The sequence below is a fragment of the Procambarus clarkii genome, chromosome 82, assembly GCF_040958095.1.
Source record: "Procambarus clarkii isolate CNS0578487 chromosome 82, FALCON_Pclarkii_2.0, whole genome shotgun sequence".
Classification (NCBI taxonomy): domain Eukaryota; kingdom Metazoa; phylum Arthropoda; class Malacostraca; order Decapoda; family Cambaridae; genus Procambarus; species Procambarus clarkii.
In genome coordinates this window covers 6,393,412-6,416,653 of record NC_091231.1, presented here as the reverse complement: position 1 = coordinate 6,416,653, position 23,242 = coordinate 6,393,412, and the positions used below count along the sequence as shown (strand labels likewise).

General features: G+C 38.6%; 1 protein-coding gene across 27 annotated transcripts in view; it reads left to right on the top strand.

Annotated features, from left to right (window-relative positions):
- The window catches only part of Sin3A (SIN3 transcription regulator family member A), a 107,528-nt gene extending 85,611 nt beyond the window's left edge, over positions 1-21,917 (top strand). For all 27 annotated transcript variants that reach the window (XM_069316019.1, XM_069316029.1, XM_069316026.1 and 24 more), the window contains 10 exons: positions 1,810-1,980; positions 3,604-3,841; positions 3,959-4,341; positions 4,486-4,669; positions 7,284-7,429; positions 7,951-8,157; positions 16,518-16,721; positions 18,993-19,105; positions 19,323-19,482; positions 19,745-21,917. In XM_069316019.1, coding sequence (XP_069172120.1) covers positions 1,810-1,980; positions 3,604-3,841; positions 3,959-4,341; positions 4,486-4,669; positions 7,284-7,429; positions 7,951-8,157; positions 16,518-16,721; positions 18,993-19,105; positions 19,323-19,482; positions 19,745-19,981 — 2,043 coding nt within the window. In that variant the 3' untranslated portion in view covers positions 19,982-21,917. The remainder of the gene's footprint in view (positions 1-1,809; positions 1,981-3,603; positions 3,842-3,958; positions 4,342-4,485; positions 4,670-7,283; positions 7,430-7,950; positions 8,158-16,517; positions 16,722-18,992; positions 19,106-19,322; positions 19,483-19,744) is intronic.
- The last annotated feature ends 1,325 nt before the right edge of the window (positions 21,918-23,242 follow it).

Sequence of the window (23,242 nt, the reverse complement as noted above, 5' to 3'; positions counted from 1 at the left end):
CTGTGGTTTATGGTGCCCGGTTTCGAGAGTCTTTCTACTCTCGCAGCCCAGCCTGAAGCCAAGCTTCCCTTGTGACTGCCTAATCAGCCAGGCTGTTGCTGCTTGCATCCTGCAAGCCTACATAGATGAAGATAACATAATGCAATTGTGTAAGTAAACAAGAGAGAGAATGCTGTTAATTCCAAAACTTGAGTTTCTAATTTTATTGGCTATTTTATCTTGCAGCATTTTATCTCTTAAAAGGACATATTTTCCAAGTGAGATGGGACTAACTTAACCCATTGCTTGAACAAGACAGACTTTTGCACAATTTGCTTACCTTTGCCAAGTTGCTCCTTAATTTTCGAATAAGTTGCATTGAAATTCAGGCTAATGTAAATCATTGCTTAACATATTCTATATATGTGTGAATGACTACGGTTTAAGTACATATTATTATGCATTAAATTAACTGAATATTAGCAGCAGCCCTAGTTCTTAGCTGGGATTGGGCTGTTGCTGCTCAGTAGCATAACATGTAAAGAATTGAGTATGGTGGCACCTTGCTAGAACCAACCAATTGGGAACAGAGGTGACCTGTGTTATCATGGAATCTGCTCCTCCAAGCATTCTGTTGCATTCTTTTCTTTCCTGGTGTTACAAAACAGAACACACTTCTTGTGCATATACAGTATTAACAATGCATTTTAGGTATACAGTACTGGAACTAAAATAGAGGAAGAAATTATGATAATTTTAGGACAAAATAGGAGAAACCTGTTTTTTCATAACTTGAGGAAATTAATTCTCTTGCTCTGGGCAAATTTTACTGAACAAAATTTTAATTTCAACTTGTCATTTGATAGATTGATCTTGACATTACCGAACTTTCACCCATTTGCATTTTTTCCAGTGCTCCAGCCTTTGAACTTAACCCACAACCTTTTCGAAAGGTGTTCCCATTTAGGAAAATTCTTAAACTTGTTTTTAGTAATATATATTTTTCAGTATTCTTTGGGCGAGTTTTATTGAGGGAAATGTGTGCTTCAACTTCTCATATTTTAGGTATTACCAGTAGGACCTGACTTTACAGATCATTCACTATTATTACTCTTGTTTTTTCCATGCCACATTCCCTACTTACTATTTGTTTAACCTAGTGCCATGATTCTCTTAACATTTAAATGAATCATTCTCGTCTGCCTTTCCATGCCCAGTATTTTTTATATTTTATTTTTTGAATGCAAATTTCCTGACATTTTTATTAACAATAAGCCAGTATTCAGTTCTTATTTAGCAAAACACACACTACTACTAAGAAAACTGATAAAACACACTACTTATTTCAGACCACAAAGAATTTGTCAGTTAGCCAATTCTTTCCTATGCACCAAGGATTCCATTCAAGCAGAGTCTTTCTATGCAAAGGTATTGCCTAAAATATTTAATAAGAAATAAGAAAACCAGGAAATTACCCATCTTCATTTCCTTTTCAAGGGCAGTGTGATGTGCATACAAATAAAGTATTAATACAAATGGGCATAGGAAATAATGATTTGTTTAATTCAGTTTATCCACAAGGCAATGTTAATGTATCTTCAGTATCCTTATGTTTTCATGGGCCTCGATGTATCTGTTCTCGAGCCTTCTAACATGTGGCGTCATGGTGATGCGTAGCCATTAAAGGTGTGACCTTGTCATATATCTTTTGTATTCAAAGATCAGTACAAGGAAAATTTCCTATAGGTTTCCTTTAGATTTCTTTGGTTTTAGGTCCTTTAAGTGATTCCCATTTTATGCTGACTTATTTACAATTTTCTGCTTTTCCAGGATGAGGAATGGCGGGAAGCACAGAAAGGTTTTAACAAAATATGGAGAGAGCAGAATGAAAAATACTACCTGAAATCCTTGGACCATCAGGGTATTACATTTAAGCAAACTGATGTTAAAACGATAAGATCAAAAAGTTTACTGAATGACATCGAAACTTTATTTGATGAGGTAAGATTGACATTCACAATCTGTCAAGTGAAGATGGAATTATACTCCGTGTCCCTTTCTATGTCACTTTCTGTGTGTCACTGCCAGTTTAGAAGCCAAACTTTGCACTGACTTCAGAAAAATGTCAAAGTTTTGTACTTTGCCATCTGCTTCCTTGTTCTTTTATATTTGTTTCTTGAGTTTGCCTAGCAGACATTCCATATTTCATTAGAATTATCACCTGAAAATTGTGATGGGGTAATTCCTAATTTATTGTGCTCTCATACTTCTGTACTTGGCTTCCTTGTATTGTGCTGTTGAACCATTGGTTAATCTTGCCCTTCTTATCTCTCTCTCTCTAGTTCTACCAGTTCATTCACCTATGGAAGCTTTGTTGGCTTCATTTTGTTGCTTTAGGTAGGGAGGTACTTACCTGGCAACCCGTTCTCGCAAATGTAATAAGTCAATATTGACTTATTAAATATGTGCATAGGTGACATACTTAACATAATAGTTTCCCTTGAAAAGCTTCATAGAAAACACCGACCTTACCTAACCTACTTAGTATGTTAAGATAAGCATCTTATTGCTTCGTAATTACAATTATTACCTAACCTATACCTATAATAGGTTAAGTAACAATTGTAATTACGAAGCTATAAGATGCTTATTTTAACATACTAAGTAGGTTAGGTAAGGTCGGTGTTTTCTATGAAGCTTTTCAAGGGAAACTATTATGTTTAGTATGTCACCTATGCACGCAACTAATAAGTCAATATTGACTTATTAAATTTGCGAGAACGGGTTGTACCTGTAGTGTCCATCAATTTTTCAACCCATCCTTAGATCAAGTCAGTTCCATCCAGTGGTCGACCCCAAAGATGCATTCATCAATGGTTAGGTTAGGTGTTTAGGGTCTGTTGGTGATTATTTGTATTTTTAGTACATGGGTGAAGCATTTACAGCGCTGTGGTTCAAACAAAAGGCGTCAGCAAAGCACTTGTTCGAGAAGTGTTCGAACGTCATGAGTCGTGTGTACACTGTTTTTCATTCATAAACGGGGTTTGGCCTTTGTTTATGAGGACAGGCTGCAATTTTTCTATCCTTGTGCAATCCCCTCTATTGGCATGCTTCATTATGTAGTCGTTTTCTGTGACTAAAATCACCAAGGACAAAGTTCTTTACTCTTGTTCCACTAATTATTGTTGCTGTCAGTGATCTTCAGACATTTCTCTGGTTTGTCATTCTCTTTCTTGGGCCTCATTTGGGGCTTTGAGATTTTAGATAGTCATGATCCACTTAAGGTGCCCAAGTCATCTTTACTCTAGCTTGAAGTTTTCAAATGCTAGCATATATTTAACATTTTCCCTTAAAACACATGCACTGTTAATAAAGCATCAGTTTAAAAACAAATAATAAAAAAAATGTAGTTGATTAAATACAAGTGCTTTTTTCAAGGTTACATTATGGTAACATTGGAAAGACCATTAGGTATAATTGTGTAATATTTGAATGCTTTCTTCCATACATTTTATGGATAAATTTCCACCATAAGTTAAAACAGTTGAGATACTTGAAAACGTGTACCACAAGTAAATGTTGTAATATTTTTTTAATTATTATTTTTCTCTTGGTTTTTTGTAGCGTCACGAGCAAGCTGAGGAGAGCGGAGACGTTATTACAGGCCCTCATATGGTGCTCCATTATCCTGATAAATCTATCATTGATGATGCAGCAAATTTGATAATCCACCATGTGAAGAGACAAACAACTTACCATAAAGATGACAAGGTCAAAATCAAGCAGATTGTCAGACATTTTATTCCTGACCTTCTCTTTCACACAAGACAAGACATGTCTGATGATGAGAAAGATATGGAAGGTAACCATTCTACAGTCTCCAATATGTTGATTAAAACATGTTATACTCTTTATTACATTATCTCTACATTTTATGTAACTGTATTTTATAATAAGAGTTTGCTCCATTCTTTCACAGATGAAGATGAGGAGGAGGAGGATGGTAAAAGTGAAGGAAAGTGTGAGAGTGGTGGTCGACGGGACCTGAGAGGACGTGAATGCAAGCAACCCTCGTCTACTCCGTGTGCCACAACGAACAATAATTCTAATAAGAGAAAAACGAGAAATCGAGGTCTTGACCAAGAAAAAGATTGTGATACTAAAAGTGTGAGAGAAACTAGTGGGAATAATAATAACAATAACAATAATAATAATAAAACCAAAGATGATATTAAAAATAAAATAGCTCTAAATGGTGATGCGACTGAAGATGAAAAAATTAGTATAAAGAGTGAAGTTGACGAAGACAAGGTAGAAGTGAAAGAAGAGCCAGGGTCTGTTGGAAATGGAAACGTCCAACCGGTGAGAACCTTTGTGTGTGTGTGTGTGTAGGGGGGGGATGTAATTTTATTTTTTTATCTGTTTATTTAATTTTGATTGTAATCCTCAGTTACTTCTTAAAGTAAAACAAAATTGACTGATTTTAGTGTAATTTTATTATTTCAGGATGATGAATACAGATTGTTTATGTGCAACAACAATTGGTACCTTTTTCTTCGGTTACACCAAATCTTGTGCTGCCGTCTCACTACCATGTACGAGCATGCTGTGCGGATAGCGGCAGAGGAAGCCAAAGATAAAAAGGACAGAAAAGAAGCAACAGCAGTAGCGCTAAGACTCAAGCCTAAAAGTAAGCATCTTGGATGTATTCTAATGCATGTGGAAAATGCTTTGTATTTGTACCGTGGTATAATGTATGTTGAATGAATGAAGGCAAGTATTTTGAAGTGGGTTTGAGGGTAGAAGTTGAGAGGACTAAGGCAGAGGACACTGCCACTTTTAGGCTGATGCTGAAATGCATCATCTGGACTTTTATTGCAAACTCACTTCCTTAGCCATTTTGTGTGTACGCAATGCAAATTGTAAATTGAAAAGTGCTGATAGACCTTACAATCACAATCGTGGGTATATGGGGATTAACCAGTGAGCTGGTTATATACCAGTGATACCAACTAGTGGGTTTTAACCAAATTGTGTCTTGATTATTGGAAAATATGGCTGTTCCCAAAAAGGTTGGAAACCACTGCTCAAACAGGACCCATCCTCGAGTTCTCCATTTAACCAAGTGGTATTGGCTGTCCTTAGGTCTTGATAGGTTGGGGGTGTTCCTTTTTTTTTTTTTTTCGACCTCCCAAATTTTTTTTTTCTGTCGCCTGCATTACACATGCCCTGGCTGAATTGTTTTACTCTGAGCACCATAGTTTCCTTCCTTGGTAGTTGCCTTCATTTCTCCTATCTTATCAGCGATACTTACTCTGAGGGGTTTGGGGTTCTCTTCTACAAGTTGACACCTCTTTAATCGCCTTGCTTCCATGAAGTGCATGGAACCTGTTCTCTGCTGTGAGGCCTGTCAAGGAGAATTATAGAAGTTGCTTGTGTGTTATCTAACATGCTGCTTTTGTGCCTGTCTGCTCTTGGTGCATGTTGAGCTTTGTATTTTCTTTGAATGTGTGTGTGTGTCATGTGTTCTTTTCCATGGTTGCCTGCACTTATCACCAGCAGGTGTTTATGGTTAGGATTCTGGATTTGTTCTGCAGAGGTGCTTCCCTTGCGCTCCTGGCATGGTTGCCTTTTTTTACCTTTTCTTTAGTGTTGTTAGCTTTCATGGTCTTGTGATCTAGTAAGAGTCTGTATAGCTGACTTGTGTGTGTGTAAATTTTGAAAATGTCTTTTTAACAGTTCCTGGCTGATTACCGAGTCGTCCTATTGCCATATATTGCTTCAGCGAGCCTGTCTCCACCTGTGTGTGGGAACAGTTTCATCATTCATCTGGTGATTGTCACGCTTTATTCTTATTAGCCCCTTTGTGGTACACCCCAGTGACATTGTTATAGGGGAATCAGTCTGAACTTTCATGTGGTGTCTCGGTTTCTTCGATGGGCTCATTCCTTTCCATTCCTCCCCTCTCATCCTCTATCTTAATTATTCTCATAATTTTAGCATTCGTCAGCATAGAGAGCGATGAATGAGCCTATACCCTTTGGAAGATCATTTACATAAGTCAGAAACAGGACAAGTCAAAGAACAGAACCCAGTTGGTGACTTCCTGGGTTCTGAATTGGCTTGGTCTGGTATGGAATACCTGGTCAGTCTTCTTTTCTCTCCTTTGGCTAGCCCAGTACTGACTGTGCTTCCATCCTTGGCTTTTTCCCTGTTCTCACCATACCAACCTGGATTTGGAAACTCTTTATCTTCAGTTCATGCAGGTTACTGCAGTAGAGTTTGTAGAGATGCGGATTGCACCCCTAGTAGCCCATTGCCTAAACTGGGTGGGTCATTTAAATGTTTTCATGTGGACTGGACTCTTTGGAATAGCTTCTCAGTGCAGTTCACATTAGGGTGTGTTGAATGTTCTTGAGGACAGTTTCTCTTGCTTCCATTTGATTTTGACGGAATGGTGATGGACAAGGCCATCAACATTCCATCAAAAATGAAGCATTGAATGTAATGAAATATGTCATGATATTTCATTACATTCAGTGCTTTATTTTTTATTGGGGGATGTGGACTCACTGGACAACTAGGAAATATTGTAGACCATTGCAATATCGAGTGGTTTTTCTGTACAGTAGACTATTCTGTAAAGTCACTATTACTTAATTAAGTTCTAAATATGCTTGTTGAATAAAAAAAACAATAATTTTGTTATCTTTATCGTGAATCCACATCTGTACAGTGATGCCATCCATTTTGAGTGAGTACCTCACACTGTATTCTTATCCATGAACATTTGAAACAGGTAATGATGTGAAACAATAATGGTACATGTACAATGTATATATTCCATGTATATTACTCATCCCATCAAGAATTTGACCATCATATGCCTTTCAGGAAAGAAGTCTTCAAGATTGTATGTTTCTTGATGCCTTGTTCCTCCTTTTGACCATAACCAAATAGTGCTTAGGTAGCCATATATATAAACTTTCTTTTCTTGTCTGTTCTATTTTTCGTATGCCATTACAGAATCTTTCTTGTATGAATTCCTACACTTAATTTCCATAATGTCGGCTACACACCAATCACTTGAACCTCATGTTCTCCCTTCTGTATTTTGATTTCATTATTCTATTATCCATCATTGTCGCATTTGTGCCCAAGATGGAGAAAAGTATACATACATTCATATATTTAAGCCAAATATAAACATCACATACTGTAGTAGCCAAAAATAGCTATTATGTTGATGAAAGGGGCAAAGTATTTAGTAAGCATTAAACTTACAATACCGTTTCTGTTTTCAGATGAGATAGCTATTGAAGACTATTACCCTGCCATGTTAGATATGGTGAAGAATGTTTTAGATGGCAATTTGGAATCCACAGCATATGAAGATACTTTACGGGAAATGTTTGGGATCCATGCATATACCGGTTTTACGATGGATAAGGTAAAATTATATCTCTGAAACAGTGCATTTTCTGTATTTCTTTTTGGTTTATAAACATCTCCTTAGATTTCAGTTGTAACTAAATTTTTTGTCAAAATGTTCACAAATGAATTTGCTAAAGTATAGATGCCATACAGAATATGTTTTTATAATAAATTATGCATAACAGGGCTAAATATATAAATTTAAAACATTTCAAAATTCCTCATACATGTTTCAATAAAAAAAATAAACATAACTTTTCATACTTTCCAGCCAGTAATTTGCAAAGAATGGTGATAATACTGTATGGTATTCACAAGGGGAGCAATCTACAGTGTTCATTGCAATTAGTTTTAGAAAACATTCCAAAACATTTCGTTACTTGTTACGTAATAAGTAACACAAGTGGGTTCTGAGGTGGGTGTGGGAGGGCTGAGTGATTACTGAAATTACTAGAATTACCGAGGGTGTGTATCGAAGTCAAAAGTCTTGTTTGGTGTTACTTGCCGATGGTTATAAGTTATTTCTCACTAACACAGGTAGTGACGGGAGCAGTGAGACAATTGCAACATCTGGTGTGTGATGAGCCCCCTGCCCAATGCACGTCTATGTACCTGTCTGAGGCCAAGAAAGGTGGTGCAGGCGGTCCCATAGCATCATCACACAGACGATTGGCTGCTGAACAAAGTTACCAGAAAAAATCTGAACGCCTTCTCCAAGATGAAAATTGTTTCAAAATTTATACCGTAAGCATGTGTCTTTTTGAAGTTTTTTTTAATTGAGAGAAGAATTTACCGTAATTATTTTAACTCTTCCACTGCAAGAGTCATACAGGGATGACTGCAGCATATCTGACCAACCTGTGTCATTCATCTAGGAATGATTTAACATACCGGTAAGATTTTAAACTCAAAAGGGTACACAGAGTTCACTCTGGCTTTCTTAGGCCATCATAAACAAATTCCATTTTGGAAAAAAAATTGTGGACATCGTTTGGTTCCTTGGTGTGAAGGCCTCAGTACTGAGTGAGCAACTAAGGGTGACACATGCAGCATGAGCTAATAGCACCACTGTTCAGCTTGTGTGATAGTATCATAGAAGATCCTGAACATGATAGAAACTGTATAATTTTCAGATACTGTATCAGTGAACACAATGCTGTTTTTATGATGTCCATAGCATGACTCAGACAGCCACAGCACTTGCCATGGTTTGGTTCATCTATACTTCATGACACAACCTTATGTGCCTTAAGAAAATAAACATGATTCATATTTAGGATTTAATGACGTAGGATTCTGATAATAGTCACATTGTTGCCTAGGGTTAGTGATAGGCATATTATATTTCAGGCATTACAGTGAGTCGGGTGGTTCATTCTGGTGCTCAAAAATGTACATAGTTAGATTTGTGTGTGTGTGTATATATATGTCTAATAGCAAAATCAGTATGTTTTATTGCTCAAAGAATATAACATTTAGCTCACATTAGTGACCAGAATATATCTGTGAATCAATATTTTACACATTGTGACAAAAAATATTAATGATATCCCAGTACAACATTGCACTTGGAAAAAAATATTATATATTCAATGCGTACTGTTATGACTTTTTCCTGCAAAAAATTCGGGTCTCGGCTGAACTGATAACCGGTTATGAGATTATTACACGCAATAGAAATACTTAGTGGTTTGTAATGACACACAATTTCAATGTCAGTTTTTTTTTATTATGGTCTGAGGTGTCATTTTAGTTCTTTGTATCACAGAACACGTGGATTGTTAGTACACACAAATATGTTTGTCACTAATGTGCACACTAAAATGGTTTATTTGCAGTATATTACATAAGCATTTTTGCTGTTATCATACTGTACACACTTAAGAATCACTATACACAGTACTCAAGTTTATGCTCTGTTACGTAACACTTGGAAGATCTGGAGGGTGCCATGGTTGAAGAATTCACGGAACAGATAACAGATTCGAGAATATTCTTGATAATCTGGCAAACCCAATTCCAGATATTATCTTCCTCAGAGACCTCAGCCTACCCAGTCAAAGATGGTAAATTGCAACCATTAATAATACCAGAAAATCTGTAAATAATCAACCACGGCTCAGAGAACTACTTTGATCCTGTGGCAAAATTTCACCCAACCAGCAAATAAGAACCAACTTGAATCAAAAATATTCTAGATATGAACTTAACAAACATTGAATAAATAATCAGGAATAATCGGGGACATTGCAGTCTCGGTTACCACATTCTCAGATCATAAGTTCATTGAAGTGCAAACTAACATCACTACTCATGCTCTAAAAAAATTATTAAGTTACAGGGTTTATTCAATAAATGAAATTTTAATAGTGTAGACTGGAAAAATAAACATGGAACTTGCCAACATTCATTTGCAAAACTGTTATTATAGTATTTTAAAGTAAAGAAATATAAATCTCGCTAAAGAATAGAATACCCGACTGCTGAAGCATATAAAATCCGTCTGAAATGCGTTCCTTAACAGAAATCCAGAAAATGAACCAGCTTAGAAAGAGACAGCAGATGGCACCACAGAAGGAAAAATTAATGGAAATGCTTAAGCAGACATGACTATTGCTACAAAGAAAGACTAATTTAAAATGGGAGAGGAGAGATTTTAGCGATCATATCAGATTGAAGAAATGCAATTGGAATAGAAAGCCATACAAGAGATAAAGGAAAATCAAAAAATACTTCACATATGTGAAAACTAAAGCAAAAAGCCCTATCAGTATTAGACCTATACTTACAAGCGAACATTCATACACAAGATGACAAAGAAATTAGTGAATCCTAAAAAAACAGCACGAGTGTTTAGCACCCCAATAAACAGCATGAAAGTGGAAAATCCAGACAGCTTTTTCATTCATGATATACAAACTCTGAAGATATAACATATCAACATGAACTCCCCAGATTTTGAGATAGATTGACAACAGGCCCATGCATTCTGCCCAGTCCAGGCTTCTGGAATTCAATATTTATATAGAAATGGAAAGTGCCAGTAGCATAAGCACTCAAGTGTAGTATCGAGAAAAAACTTGGATACTGGGAAATACCAGAAGTACTTAAGTCGGCAGATATAGCTTCCCTACACAAGGGAGGGAGCGAAACATATACTGTCATATACCATTCACACTAATGTCCCACATAATAAGTCTTGGAGAGAATGATCAGGAATCAAATCTCAAATTTTATGAAGACCAAGGACCTCCACAACCCAGACCAACATGTATTTAGCGCAGGAAGATAATGCCTGTCACGGCTACTCAACCCCCCATGAGTCACTGATGCATTACAAGAAAAACAGAATGCATATGTGGACTTTGTAAACACTTGTTACACAGACTTTGTAAAGGCATTTGATAAATGTGACCATGGAGTAATGGCCCACAAAATGAGGTCAATAGGAATAACAGGTAAAGTAAGGCAATTTATTTTAAATTTCTCTCAAACAGAATGCAGTGTGTCAATTACATAAAATAGTTCAAGCACAGTGAAAAGTTCTGTACCTCGGGGGGGACAGTCCTCGCACCACTGCTTTTCCTTATTCTCGTGTCAAATACAGTACAACCTGGATTCATTGAGCTGTAGGGGACCAACCCCAATTCGTTGCAGTGAGGGATTCATTGAAACATCACTTGGTGAAATTTTCATTTCATCCTATAATAATAATTATACGTTATATGACTACTAACAAGTGAACTTGTCTGCAAAAATATTTAACCACATCTAGCTTATTTCTCACGCTCCCAGCCTCAAAACTAAATTTTCACATTATTACCCTAAACAAAATACAGGATTCAAGACACAATCAAATCAACCCATAGTAGAAAATCAGCATTTAAAGTATCTGGGAATCATAGTGTCTGATGATTTAACGTATAACCAAGCAAAGCAAATACAGCGACACCTAGTAAAAATGTTAGTGTGGTTTACAAGAATCTTCAAATCCAGGGATCCCATCACAATGCTCATTCAATGCTGTCACGCCTTCAGTACTGCTTGATACTCACTTCCCCCTTAAGAGCAGGAGAGATTGCTGATATAGTGGGAATACAGAGAACATACACGGCATTCGTAGACCTTAACGACCGAGATAAAACTCTCAAATATACTCTCTAGAAAGGGGACAAGATAAGTATCAAATACAGTTGGGCTGGGTCCCAAATTTGCTCATTAAAAAAAACTGCTGGAGTGAACGATATGGAAGGAAATGAAGAATATTGCCAGTGAAGAATAGAGGTGCCATAGGCACAAGCTGGATGAGCCGCAGTGGCTCCCTGATTCCCTCTTCCTTCCAGGTTCGTGAGTTGGTGTTTGTGGTCTTCACATCAGCTCCAGAACTGACTTGGAAGGTTGGGAGATACCTGGAGCTCCAGCCTCCTCACCTTACTAGCGGGGAGGGTGAGTGCTAACGAGCTCATGCTAGTTTCAAGAGATTCAATCGTTTGTTGACGTTGTTTGGGGAGTTCGTTTGGCAGCTTCAAGGCTTCGGTTCTTTTGAACCAAGCAGTGGTCTGTATTAGTTTAGTGACCTTCACGATGCTTTCCTTGGTGAGGTGTCAGGAGTGTCACCTGCTTTCTGCACATCTATAAGGGGAACACAATTTCTGGCTCTGGTGTCTGGTAGGCCAAACAGAACTCTACGGCTGATGTGACCTAGTAGTTGAGAGAGCCATCTCAGGAAAATGCGCTTCAGAGGAGCCACCGGGGCTCATCCAGAAAGTGTCATTTTATTACATATTTCATGATAGTTTTTTGCCTCCCGGACCCCCAATGCGTAGGCCTCTTTTGTCACCCACATCCTTCAGTGGAGTTGGTCTTCAGTCCCTCCTAATGTCTGGAGTTTTAGGGCAAGTGTCTTCCATGCAACTCTGTTCAGTCTTGGCAACTTGTTTGGTTTCTGGCTTGGTCGAGTTACCCCTTACTTATATGAGTGTCCAGGTTGTTCCAAGACCTAACGATGGACTTAGCACAACTATGTTAGATTCTCGACCTCTCAGGATTAAACAGGTAGATTCCTGGATGCTTACAAGCATGTCTCGGTTCAGTCTGAGATTTTGGACTGGTTCATTGTGTGGAGTCAAGCTTCCTCCTTTTGGGTACTCCCTATTGTCCAGAATACTGGCTCCTCGGATTTTCCTCAGGTTAGTGTGGGTGGACTGTGACTTGGCTACATCTTTCACAGGTATCATGTTTTGGCCTACCTCGGTGACTGGCTGGCTTGGGCTTCCAGCCAGTCCACACATCTGCAGGTCTCGGATCTAGTTCTTAGCTTGTTGGGTTCAGGTTCTTGGTGGATCGAAAGAAGTCCCTTTTGTTCTATCCTCAGGTTTGGACTTGGCTAGACCTGGCTTGGGTTTCCTGGTTGGCTTCCTTTCCTCTGTCAATACCAGTTCTCTGGTGTTGGAACGACCCCATATTACTCGATGATTGGTTGAGCAGTTGTGCTGGTGCCTACACCTTGCCTGCATGGTGTTTTCCTTGGGCAAAGTTTGGTTTGGAGTATTGTTCTGGTACCCCCTTTGTGCAGTTACCAGGAATGTCTGGTATAAGTTACTTGCACTTCATTCATAGGCTTTGATTTATGAGTTTCCTCTTGTGGCTTTTCAGGTTTAGGTCCCATGGTTTATTCCTTCTCTGTCACTAAATATGTATGATTGCCTAACCCCTAGATTGGGATTTTGTGACCATTGTTAACCAGGCCTTCCAGGAATATTGGGTGGGCCTCCTATAGGCACAAAATATGGTGCAAGAGTTTGCAGCAGTGTGGCAGGCTCTGTGGAGGATTCATCTTCCTCCTGGGTCCATTCTGTCTTCATTCCGATTGCTCCCCAGTTTTTCAGCATCTGGGGTCACTTCATTCAGTTCCTCTTAGGGGCTGAATTCTGCATGTAGCTCTCTTCTGGATTTAAACAAAGAATAAGACAGTTGTCTTCTGGAAGGGGCCTCTGGTTATTGATTCATAGTTCATTCAGCCAGGGATGCATAATTTATACTGGGTTATCACTACCTGCAGAGCAGGTAGTGATATGGGTAGTGAAATGGGCAGAGTTTCTTTCACCCTATGCCCCTGTTACCTAGCAGTAAATAGGTACCTGGGTGTTAGTCAGCTGTCATGGGCTGCTTCCTGGGAGTGAAGGCCTGGTCCAGGACCAGGCCGCAGGGACACTAAAGCCCCAAAATCATCTCAAGAAACCTCAAGATAACCTGTGCACCACCTGAGCTGCTACAGTGGATGCATAGTTTGTTGATCCTGTTGATGCAACTGTGTCTCCTTGGTCTTGTTCTAGGGCTTGTTTATCTTGGGTTGCTCGGGGTATAGTTACATCTGGGCAGCTTGCAGTCTGTCCTCGGTCCCATGATGTTCGAAAGTTTCTCTGCCTGCTCTGTTTTCTAATATGTCTGGGGCTGATATCAGGGCTCTGGGGTTTGGGGGATTACCAGGGTCGTGGCAGCTCATTACCTGGTGTTCCCCGTCAGGTTTTTGGTCTGGGTGAGATTCCCCTCATTGGGGTGTATGGTCTTTGCTCTTCTCTCTGGTAAGTCCCAAATTCCTCTTTGTAGTTAGTTACAGGGAGCCACATTTGCTCATCCAGAAAACCGGTGTTGAATGTTATGAAACACCGCTTTCTGGGTGGGCCTTTGGTGATTCCGTTCCCCTGCCTCCACTACCAAAGGTATAGGTTTGTTTTCTTATACTCAAACTGAGTATTGTTGACATGGGGAGCCAGCAGCTCCCAGTGGGGTGGGGTGTTTGACTGTGTGGATCATTTGTAGAGTTCTTTGCTGCTTCATTTCCTTATTATTTGTGAACCTTGCAGTTGTCTGTTTTGTTTCACTTCCTTTATGGATGTTTCTACAGTGAGGCTAATCTTTGATCCACTGTACCTTTTGTTTGGTGGCTGGGTTTTGGCTTCTAGTCTCTTGGTATGTTTTTACATACAGGTACTGCTAGGGACTCGTGTCTCCCTACATTGTTATTGGTCCCCAGGAATCTGTCCTTGTGCTGGGCTTTGACCAGGCCCACCCAGAAAGAGGCCTTTTATTACACACTGTGCTAGTTTTTTGGTGCAAGACTAAGAACAGAATTAAACTTGGTTGTCTTGATAGAAATATTAGGATATCAGCATTTGGTTTGAGTTAGCTTATGGAAAAAGGCATGAGAAAGATATTTTAGGATATATAATGGTTTTTGGACTTGAGAAAGCATATGGCAATTCGAGACTGGCTTGGTAGAATATCGAGTTTATTGAGTTAGCAGATTACTGTTAAATGCTGTGAGAAGTGTATATGTAAGAAATACTGCATATGTTTGAGTTAATTGTGTAACGGGTGACTAGCTTGATATATTGATGTATGGGTACACCAGTGATGTCACACTAGTGAATATGTACATAGATGGGGTAATGACTGAGGGGAGAGGGAATTATCAGGGGTAAATCACAAAGCCATTATGTCTATAGCACTGGGAAGGGATCAGGATAAAGATTTGGAATGGGCCAGGGAAGAAGGAGTGATGGCCATCCACTTGGATGGTTGGGGATTGAACACCGATCCTGCATGAAGTGAGAGCGTCGCTCTAACCACATCCAGTCCAAGTGGTTAGATAGGTAATGACTGAAATACAGGTAAGAATGTAAAGAGAGGTTATGAGTTATAGGATCTTATATGAGTTATTGAAGTGTGTCAGAATTGATGCATGCAAATGATATTTCTTTTAGTAGAGTGAGAGAGATTTTAATCGACTAGTTGAAAATGTTATTGATGTGTGTCAGAAAAGACTGTTAAAAATATGAGCATGCACTAATAGTCAGTTACGAACAAATAAGGAAATTGTGTGTGGTGAAATGCTGAAGTGGTCTATCAGTTTAAGTATATGGTTAAAATGTGGTATATGGTTAATAAAGGAGACCTTGTGCAATCACTATTGTGAGTAGGGCAAGTCAAGGCAGGCAAATTGCCCATACCATAAAATTCGTGATTAGAAGAAGCGAGATTGGATTAAATATAGCAAAAGGACTGCACGAGTGAGTGGTATTAGGACAATAGATTGTATTTGGAATAAAAATGTCAAGAGAGGTGCAAAGGGTAAAAGTAAAATTGTATGATTGTGTTGAGTGTATCATGCTGGATTAGGCATGATGAACTAATGAATGAATGAATGTAGACTGGTGCTGCTCTGTCCTAATAAATTTAGGTGTTCGGAGGAGGAAATTAAGATGAGGAAAAATGGGGCAGACGTGGTGTGTGAAGAAACTGGGAGCGCGTGAACAACAAAAATAGGGGGCCCTGTGGCTGAGTGGACTCCGCACGGCACTCGTAATCTTAGGTTCTGAGTTCGATCCCCGACGATGGCAGAAACAAATGGGCAGTTTCTCTCACCCTTTCACTGAGGGGGGGGGGGATTTGATCAGTTGATTGATTGACAGGTGAGGCGGCCAAAAGAGCAGAGCTCAACCCCCGCAAGCACAACTAGGTGAATATAAAGTTTGGAAATGAAATGTATTAAAGGATGTGAATTTTTTTTTTTTTTTTAATCCTGTGTATAGAATTTCTTGAAGTACAGTATAGTGTCCACCTGGTGCTATCAAGTGATGAGCTGCTGCTGTGGATGACGCGAAGTGTGGGTCGAGTTTGTTTACCCTTTGTGCAACAAGGGGTAATCCTTGTTGCCTCTACCTCTAATGTAAATGATACAATGAATGGATGAGTGATATCAATTTTTAGATGTTTATTACTTAATTTCACTTCATTAGATGTCTTCTCTTTTTTGGACTGATACCTCGAGGGATATACAAGGAGAAACGGATTAATGGTGAAAATCTATAGTATATGAGAAACATATTTCTGTTCTCTTAGCTCTTGTTATAGTTTTGAAGAGTTCAGAAATGGGTTAATATCTTAAAAAAAAAAGAGTTTGACAAAAAAAATTATTTGTTGGAAGGTAGTAACTATTTGTCACTTTGGTTTTAATTCAGTTAGGCTCTTTTAAAAGTTGATTTGTTTTTATATATATACACACAAGTATGTTAATTTAAAAAATTCATTGTTTCTTTCAGTATAAAAGGAACTGTAGAATGAGTGTAGAATTGATAGACACAGAGATTGAGGAAGGAGAAGATAGTGGAGGAAGTGTGGGAACCGGAATTAGTCATAGTGGTACAGTTCCTTCCTCTTCCCATTCAACCATTCCACCTGCTGTCACTGAAGTTGAAAGATGGAGTGAATATGTAGAGAAGTACGTCTCTTCCGTCGCACCTCAGGTGAGCCCAATATGCCTTTGCACTTTGTGTTTTTAAATCTTATATTGTGAATATTGAGGAGAAAGATATTTATTTTTTGTGCAGAATTGTGTTTTTTAGGAATAAGCTTAATTAATGACTAATGAGCTATAATGATGCTCCCCAAGACAAGCTCAATGAGAGTTTCATTGAGAGATTCATGATAGTCAGCTCAGGGTGGCATTCTGCACCATTACTGCTGAGCTCTTTCCTAAATTTCCCTGCTAAGTTTTGTTAGTGCTAGGGAGGCAATAGAAAATACCTTAGTCCATCTTGGAGTGGACACTGAGACCTTCCAGACCCCTCCAGGCATCACAGGAACTGCAAAGTCTCCAGAATCAGGTCTTCAGAATTTACATCTGATTAGGAGGTTTTCCATGTCCTCTACATTGTCTACTCACACAGAATTCTAGTGTCATCTGCGAATGATGATACGGTGCTGTAGTTTGTATACTTGTCTGTCTGATATTAGGATGAGAAAAAGTACCGGAGCAGGTATTTTGGGGGACTTTGTCTCCTCAAGGACCAGTATCGGAATCCGAATCATCTGCTGTGAAAAGCTCAGTCCTTGGGGGACTGAGCTTTTCACAGTAGATGATTCAGATTTTACTGTGTTGACTATTACACTCTGCGTATTAGGAAGTTGAAGATCCATCTCCCTACTTTGCCAGTAATTCCTTTTACATGCATTTTGTGCGCAATAACACCATGGTCACATTTGTAGAAAGCTCTTGCAAAGTCTGTATATATTACATCAGCGTTTTGCTTGTCTTCCGTGGCACCTAAGGCCATGTCATAGTGATCTAGCAACTATAAAAGGCAGGAGCACCCTGTTCTGAACCCGTGTTATCCAGTGTTATGTAAATGTTATTCCATGTGACTTGTAATCTTGCTTCTTAACACTGAAAGACTTTTATGATGTGTGAGGTTAGAGCTATTAGTCCATATATTTTGCATCTGCTTTACTACCTCCTTTGTGAAGTGGCACAATTTCCGCTGTTGTAAGTATGTGATGGATGATGCCAGTATCTAGGTTCCATCTCCAAAAGATGTTTAGGGCCTGTGATAGTGGTGTTTTTCACTTCTTGATGAATATAAAATTCCACAAGTCGGCCTGATGCAGAGTACATGGGCATGCTGTCTATGGTTACTTTAAAGTCCGGTGGGGATTAGGGTGACACTTGATGTATGGTTTGATGTTGGTGTCATTCACAAAGAATTCATTTGGATCATCAAACTTCAATGTGGTCAGGGGTTCACTGAAAACAGAATTGTACTGAAACCTCAGTATTTTACTCATTTCTTTGTTGTCATCTGTGACACTTGGCAAAGGCTTTTTATGGGCTGACCCTCTCAGTAGCTCCTTGGTACCTATGGCTACTGGTACCACAGAGGCTTCCTAATTCTACCAGACCGCTGAACTTTTACTGCCTTCCAAAACTAGGATCAGAATCTGGTTTGTTCATGAAGGCAAAGGGAGTATGGGGATAAGAGATTTATTGAAAACCTAGATAAACCATCCACAATCATACCTCCCATTTGATTAGACTTTGTGGGATGTGCTTAGTTTCCTGCTCCGAGATTGAAACGGGCATCTGAAATAGACAAGTGTTCCATAGAGTTCAGCTCCAGCACTTCCTGGTAACCACTCAGAGGGAATTAAAAATGCTGGTTTTAGGGGGAGATTAGTGAAAGTTGAGGGTCTGCTAAAGATTTGAAAAACTTGTTTCATTAAATAAAGAAATTGAAGATCTAAAAGGTAAAAAAAAAAAAAAAAAATTACAAAGGCATTTTGTAGGAAGTTGTCATCTTGACATAAGGTAAGGAGGCAGAAAGGACAAATAAAGACTCTAATTAAAGAAAATGAAGAGGAGATGAATTTTAAGATGTAAGTAAAGATAGATATGGACAGGAATTAAGAGAAAGTGCAGGTCAGCCAAAATATAATTAGGCAAGGAATTTCTAAAGGAAAATTCATGGGCACCTCAAATGGACGAACTGGACTAAAGGACTGGGAAAGTGCAAAGAACAGTAGTTGTCTATAAATTTAAAACATTCATGCATTGATTTTATGGCTATAAATTCTTACTAATCATGATCCCCTATTCTTTTTTGCAGTCAGACTTCACAATTTCAGTACTATTCAGTTGATGCCTCGTAACTATTGTATTAGTAATATATTGTCTGGAAACTGGATTTATTATTTGTCACCTGGATCGTGTCCACCAGTAAAACCAACATTACTGTTTTCAGATGTCACCTGCTATGCAGGCCCAGCTGTCCAGAAAGCCAGTATTCTTGCCACGCAACCTTCGTTCTTGGAGAAAGTTAACTGCATCCAGACAAACAAATCAGGAGGTTGAAAAGTGAGTAGTGTACCTACTGCATTCTGATTGACTATGTAAATAATGCTATGAAATTTGCATTACAGTTATACTGTAGTCGGATTAAGACCTCAATGATATTTTGGGAGGGGGGGGGAGATTGATATCTAGGTGTATTGAAGAAATGTTATACACAAGTGGTATTAAATACTGATTTTTTAATACACTGGAATTAAATTTTTAACCAATATTTTTTCAGGGGTGGATGTATAGAGGATATCAAGCCACCAGTGTGTCCAGATATGGATATTGGTGACAACACTCAATGCAAATTTAATCTGTCTTCATTTAAGATGGTGTTTGTAGTCAATAGTGATTCATATATGTACAAGAAACAAGCACTCAAGCGGGCCAAACAGGTAGGACTTTTTACATTAATTAAAATCTTCACTGAGACTTCATTCTCAGACTGTAATATTAACTAAATGTCTGTGGTAGATTGATTGTGGAATATATTGAATAATTATATTGAAAGGAAATGTTTATTCACCTCTGCCAATATTGGCACTCGTGTATACTGTATTTGAAACAGTAAATTTAAACAGCCATGCAGAAATTTACTAAATATTTGTACATAAATGCTGTTTATTTGCATTATTAATGAAGGTATTTATTTTACAGAGTCATGAGCATGTGAGTCGAAGAATGCGTAGTGGTTTGTTATCATGGCATGGGGATTGGTGCACAAGACATGTTTCTGAGGCAGATCAGCGTGCTGCCACAGACTGGTTTTTAGGACACACGGATGGGTTGCGACCTAATTGTACAAGAATAGTGCGTATTGATGACCCTTCCCGACCCCCTTTTGCACCCTATAACAAGTACAAGTGTGAACTAGAAGAGAGTGGAGGGTCCTAACGCGTGGTGTTAATCTTGCCCCTATCATCTGATCAGAGATAATCCTCAGATTGATGGGGGGGTGAGAAGCTGTTAATGTCAGTGGAGTCAGACTCCCTCACTGTGTGAGCTGTGACTTAGACTTTACTCTGAGGGTAAAGTTGTGTGGACGTCACCTCGAAGTACAAGAATGTAGCAGGGATGGTGGTGTGGACCGCAAGTTGCAGCAAGGAGGCAGGGAGTGTTGTGGGAAGGGAGGGGGGGTGGGGATTTTAGAAGTGAAGCATATGCAACCTCATACTGTGGCTTGTGGTGGAGTTGCAAGAATCCCAAGTTGTCAAGACATCTACAATGCATCTTCTTCAAGCTAAGTGTACAAGTGTTGTAAGACTGATGGCAACAATAATACTAAGCTAGTGATGCATAAAATCAATTGATGTGCCTCATGAATGCCTGTCAGTACAATGTAGTATTAAAAAGTAAATGCAAGTTGCAGCATTGAAGCATCCCAGTGACAAGAATCTGCCCCACACAAGGACTGCCCACTCACCATCCAAAGTGCTGCAAGGTGTCCACAGCACAAACTTGCTACTAAATTTAGCAACAACCACTTCTATGTTTTGTTGCCGGGACCGAGAGATTGGACTCGTGAAGAGAGCCAGTTGTACAAGTGAATGATAATTATAATTTATAATTGTACAGATGATCTGATTTACGTTTTTGTTAAAGATGATGTTTCCTTGTATAAGACGAAATTCAGGGGAGATGGGGGCATTAGTGGTTAATTGTGGGCTCCTTTTTAGCCAAATCTCGTTCTCCCTACACACAAAATAGGGGCTCTTCCCAAAATTGGTTATTTATTACCAGATATATAGAGTATATATGTATACATGTTATGTATATGTATATATATACTGTGTATATATATAAATATATATAAAATCATATATATAGCATATATTATCAGGGATATTAATTATAAAAGGTATTTGATTGCCATATTTATATTCACCAGGATCAAGTCAAGGTGAAAAAATTATACATAAAATGTAAAGTATTTTATAAATACAGGTATTTTAAAATGTACATGACATTTTTCAACCTTCACTACTACAATTACACATTACACTCAAAACATGTATACACACATTAACTGGTACGTAAACACGAGTCGTCAGGATGATTTAACAAGACACTTGACAAGGAAATGCCTTCCCTCAATTCCTGGTATAGTTACAGGCCATCCCAGACCCTCATCTCCTCCCGAACTGCACGTCTCAAAAAACTGCCGCGGCCTAGATGACACTATTTAGCTTTAAGAAGTCAGTCCAGCATGGGTGTGCGTGCTACCCTGATTTGCCAGACAAATATGTTTATCCTTTAATAAAGGATGGGGCATTACACAAACACATTAAAACTGGTCCCCAGAGCACTACTGCCACTGCCAAGAGAGTGCAGAGAGGCAATCTCCAAGGTTGTGAACATTCTAGTGGTGTGGCAGCTGAGATGTATGAACCAGGGAAATTTCAATACATTTCTAAATTTGGATCATTATTATTCATGGACAAATGCTTTCATTAGTCTTTGCTACTTGAGTTATAATGTGAAATGTTTTGCTCCACCATAGGCAGTCACATTTTTTTTATCTTAATGATGGTCATTTAATTTTGGACAATTTAAATTTTCTTATTTAAATGTAATTCAATATTTTTTAAGCATTGAATGCTGTTAACTATGCCAATATAAGTATTGTGCCACAGGAAAAGAGGATACTGTCCAGAATGTCTACTTTAATCATCACTCAAATTATTTTTTGTAGTACAAGTAGGTCAAAATACAGCACACCTAAGTTGGTGACTTCCGTGTATTTAGAGAAATATTTCTTTTCTATCCCTCATGTCAATCACAGAAAGTGTTTGTAATAGACATTGAAAACAATAAATCTTTTTACATTCTACTGAAACCTTTTTCTTTTCTTTTTTTATTTTCCCATGTGACAGTAGATGCTGTAGAAACAAATCAATGTAGTCTCAGTTATTACCCATTCTCCACAGTCATGGGGCGAGAAGTATCTGCTCAATAAAAATAAATACATCAACCAATCAATCATTCATACTAAATTCCATTCTTTTTTGTTTGTCTTCCCATCTTCACAGCATTCCATTTTGTACCTAAGCATTAATTTTGCGATCTTTGGCACAATTACTGGTCAGGTGTTGCCATTAACAATCTACATACTATTAACTGTAGTGTATCCCTATGGTCTTCCTTTTACCACCATAATAAGCAGGAGGAAGCAACTCTAGATAAGCTACATTTTGGCCTCGCATGACCTAACTTAAAGGCACTTAATGAAACAGAAGTTTACTGCAAAATAAAAAGTACTAAATATTCTTCCAAACATGGTACCTTTTGATTTTTTTTTGTTTAATTCATACAAATACCAGTGTTTTTGCCAGTCAACTATATCCATTTATATATATTTATGTAATCTTATTAAACTCCTCCCTAGCAATTTATTGACTTATTGGGAGCCGAGCGGACAGCACACTGGACTTGTGTTCCTGTGGTCCCGGGTTCGATCTCGGGCACCAGCGAGAAACAATGGGCAGAGTTTCTTTCACCCTATGCCCCTGTTACCTAGCAGTAAAATAGGTACCTGGGTGTTAGTCAGTTGTCACGGGCTGCTTCCTGGGGGTGGAGGCCTGGTCGAAGACACTAAAAAGCCCCGAAATCATCTCGAGATAATCTCCCTTCTATCATGACATTTTCATCTATTATCTTAACACCACGATCTCAATCGTACTACTTGCAGGGGGGTCAGCACTACAACTTCACGATGCCATCCTCCCCCCCCCACTTCATGACTGTGCATGCACATTTTTTAATTGAGGACTTCTGTTATACTAACCAATTTCTTATTTGACTCTCCTTGCTCTCAGCTTTGAACAAAGATATTTATCATTTATGTATCCTATGTATTTAAAATGGCCACAAAAAAGCAGCAAATCTGCCATTTGAACATACCCCATGCTCCTGAAGCTTAACTACAGTACTTTACTGTAGTAAAAGAAAACTTACAATATAATAGTCTTATTTACACACACGATGAGAGAAGTTGCCAGGTCAGTATAACTGCCTTTAGGTATATATGTAGCTCTTGTGTTTAATTCTCAATGCTGCTCATGTTCACAAAGTGCCCAATGTCTTACCTTGCGATGATTTTGGGGCTCAACATCCCCACGGCCCGGTCTCTGGCCAGTTCTTTGCTGAAAGTCTGTC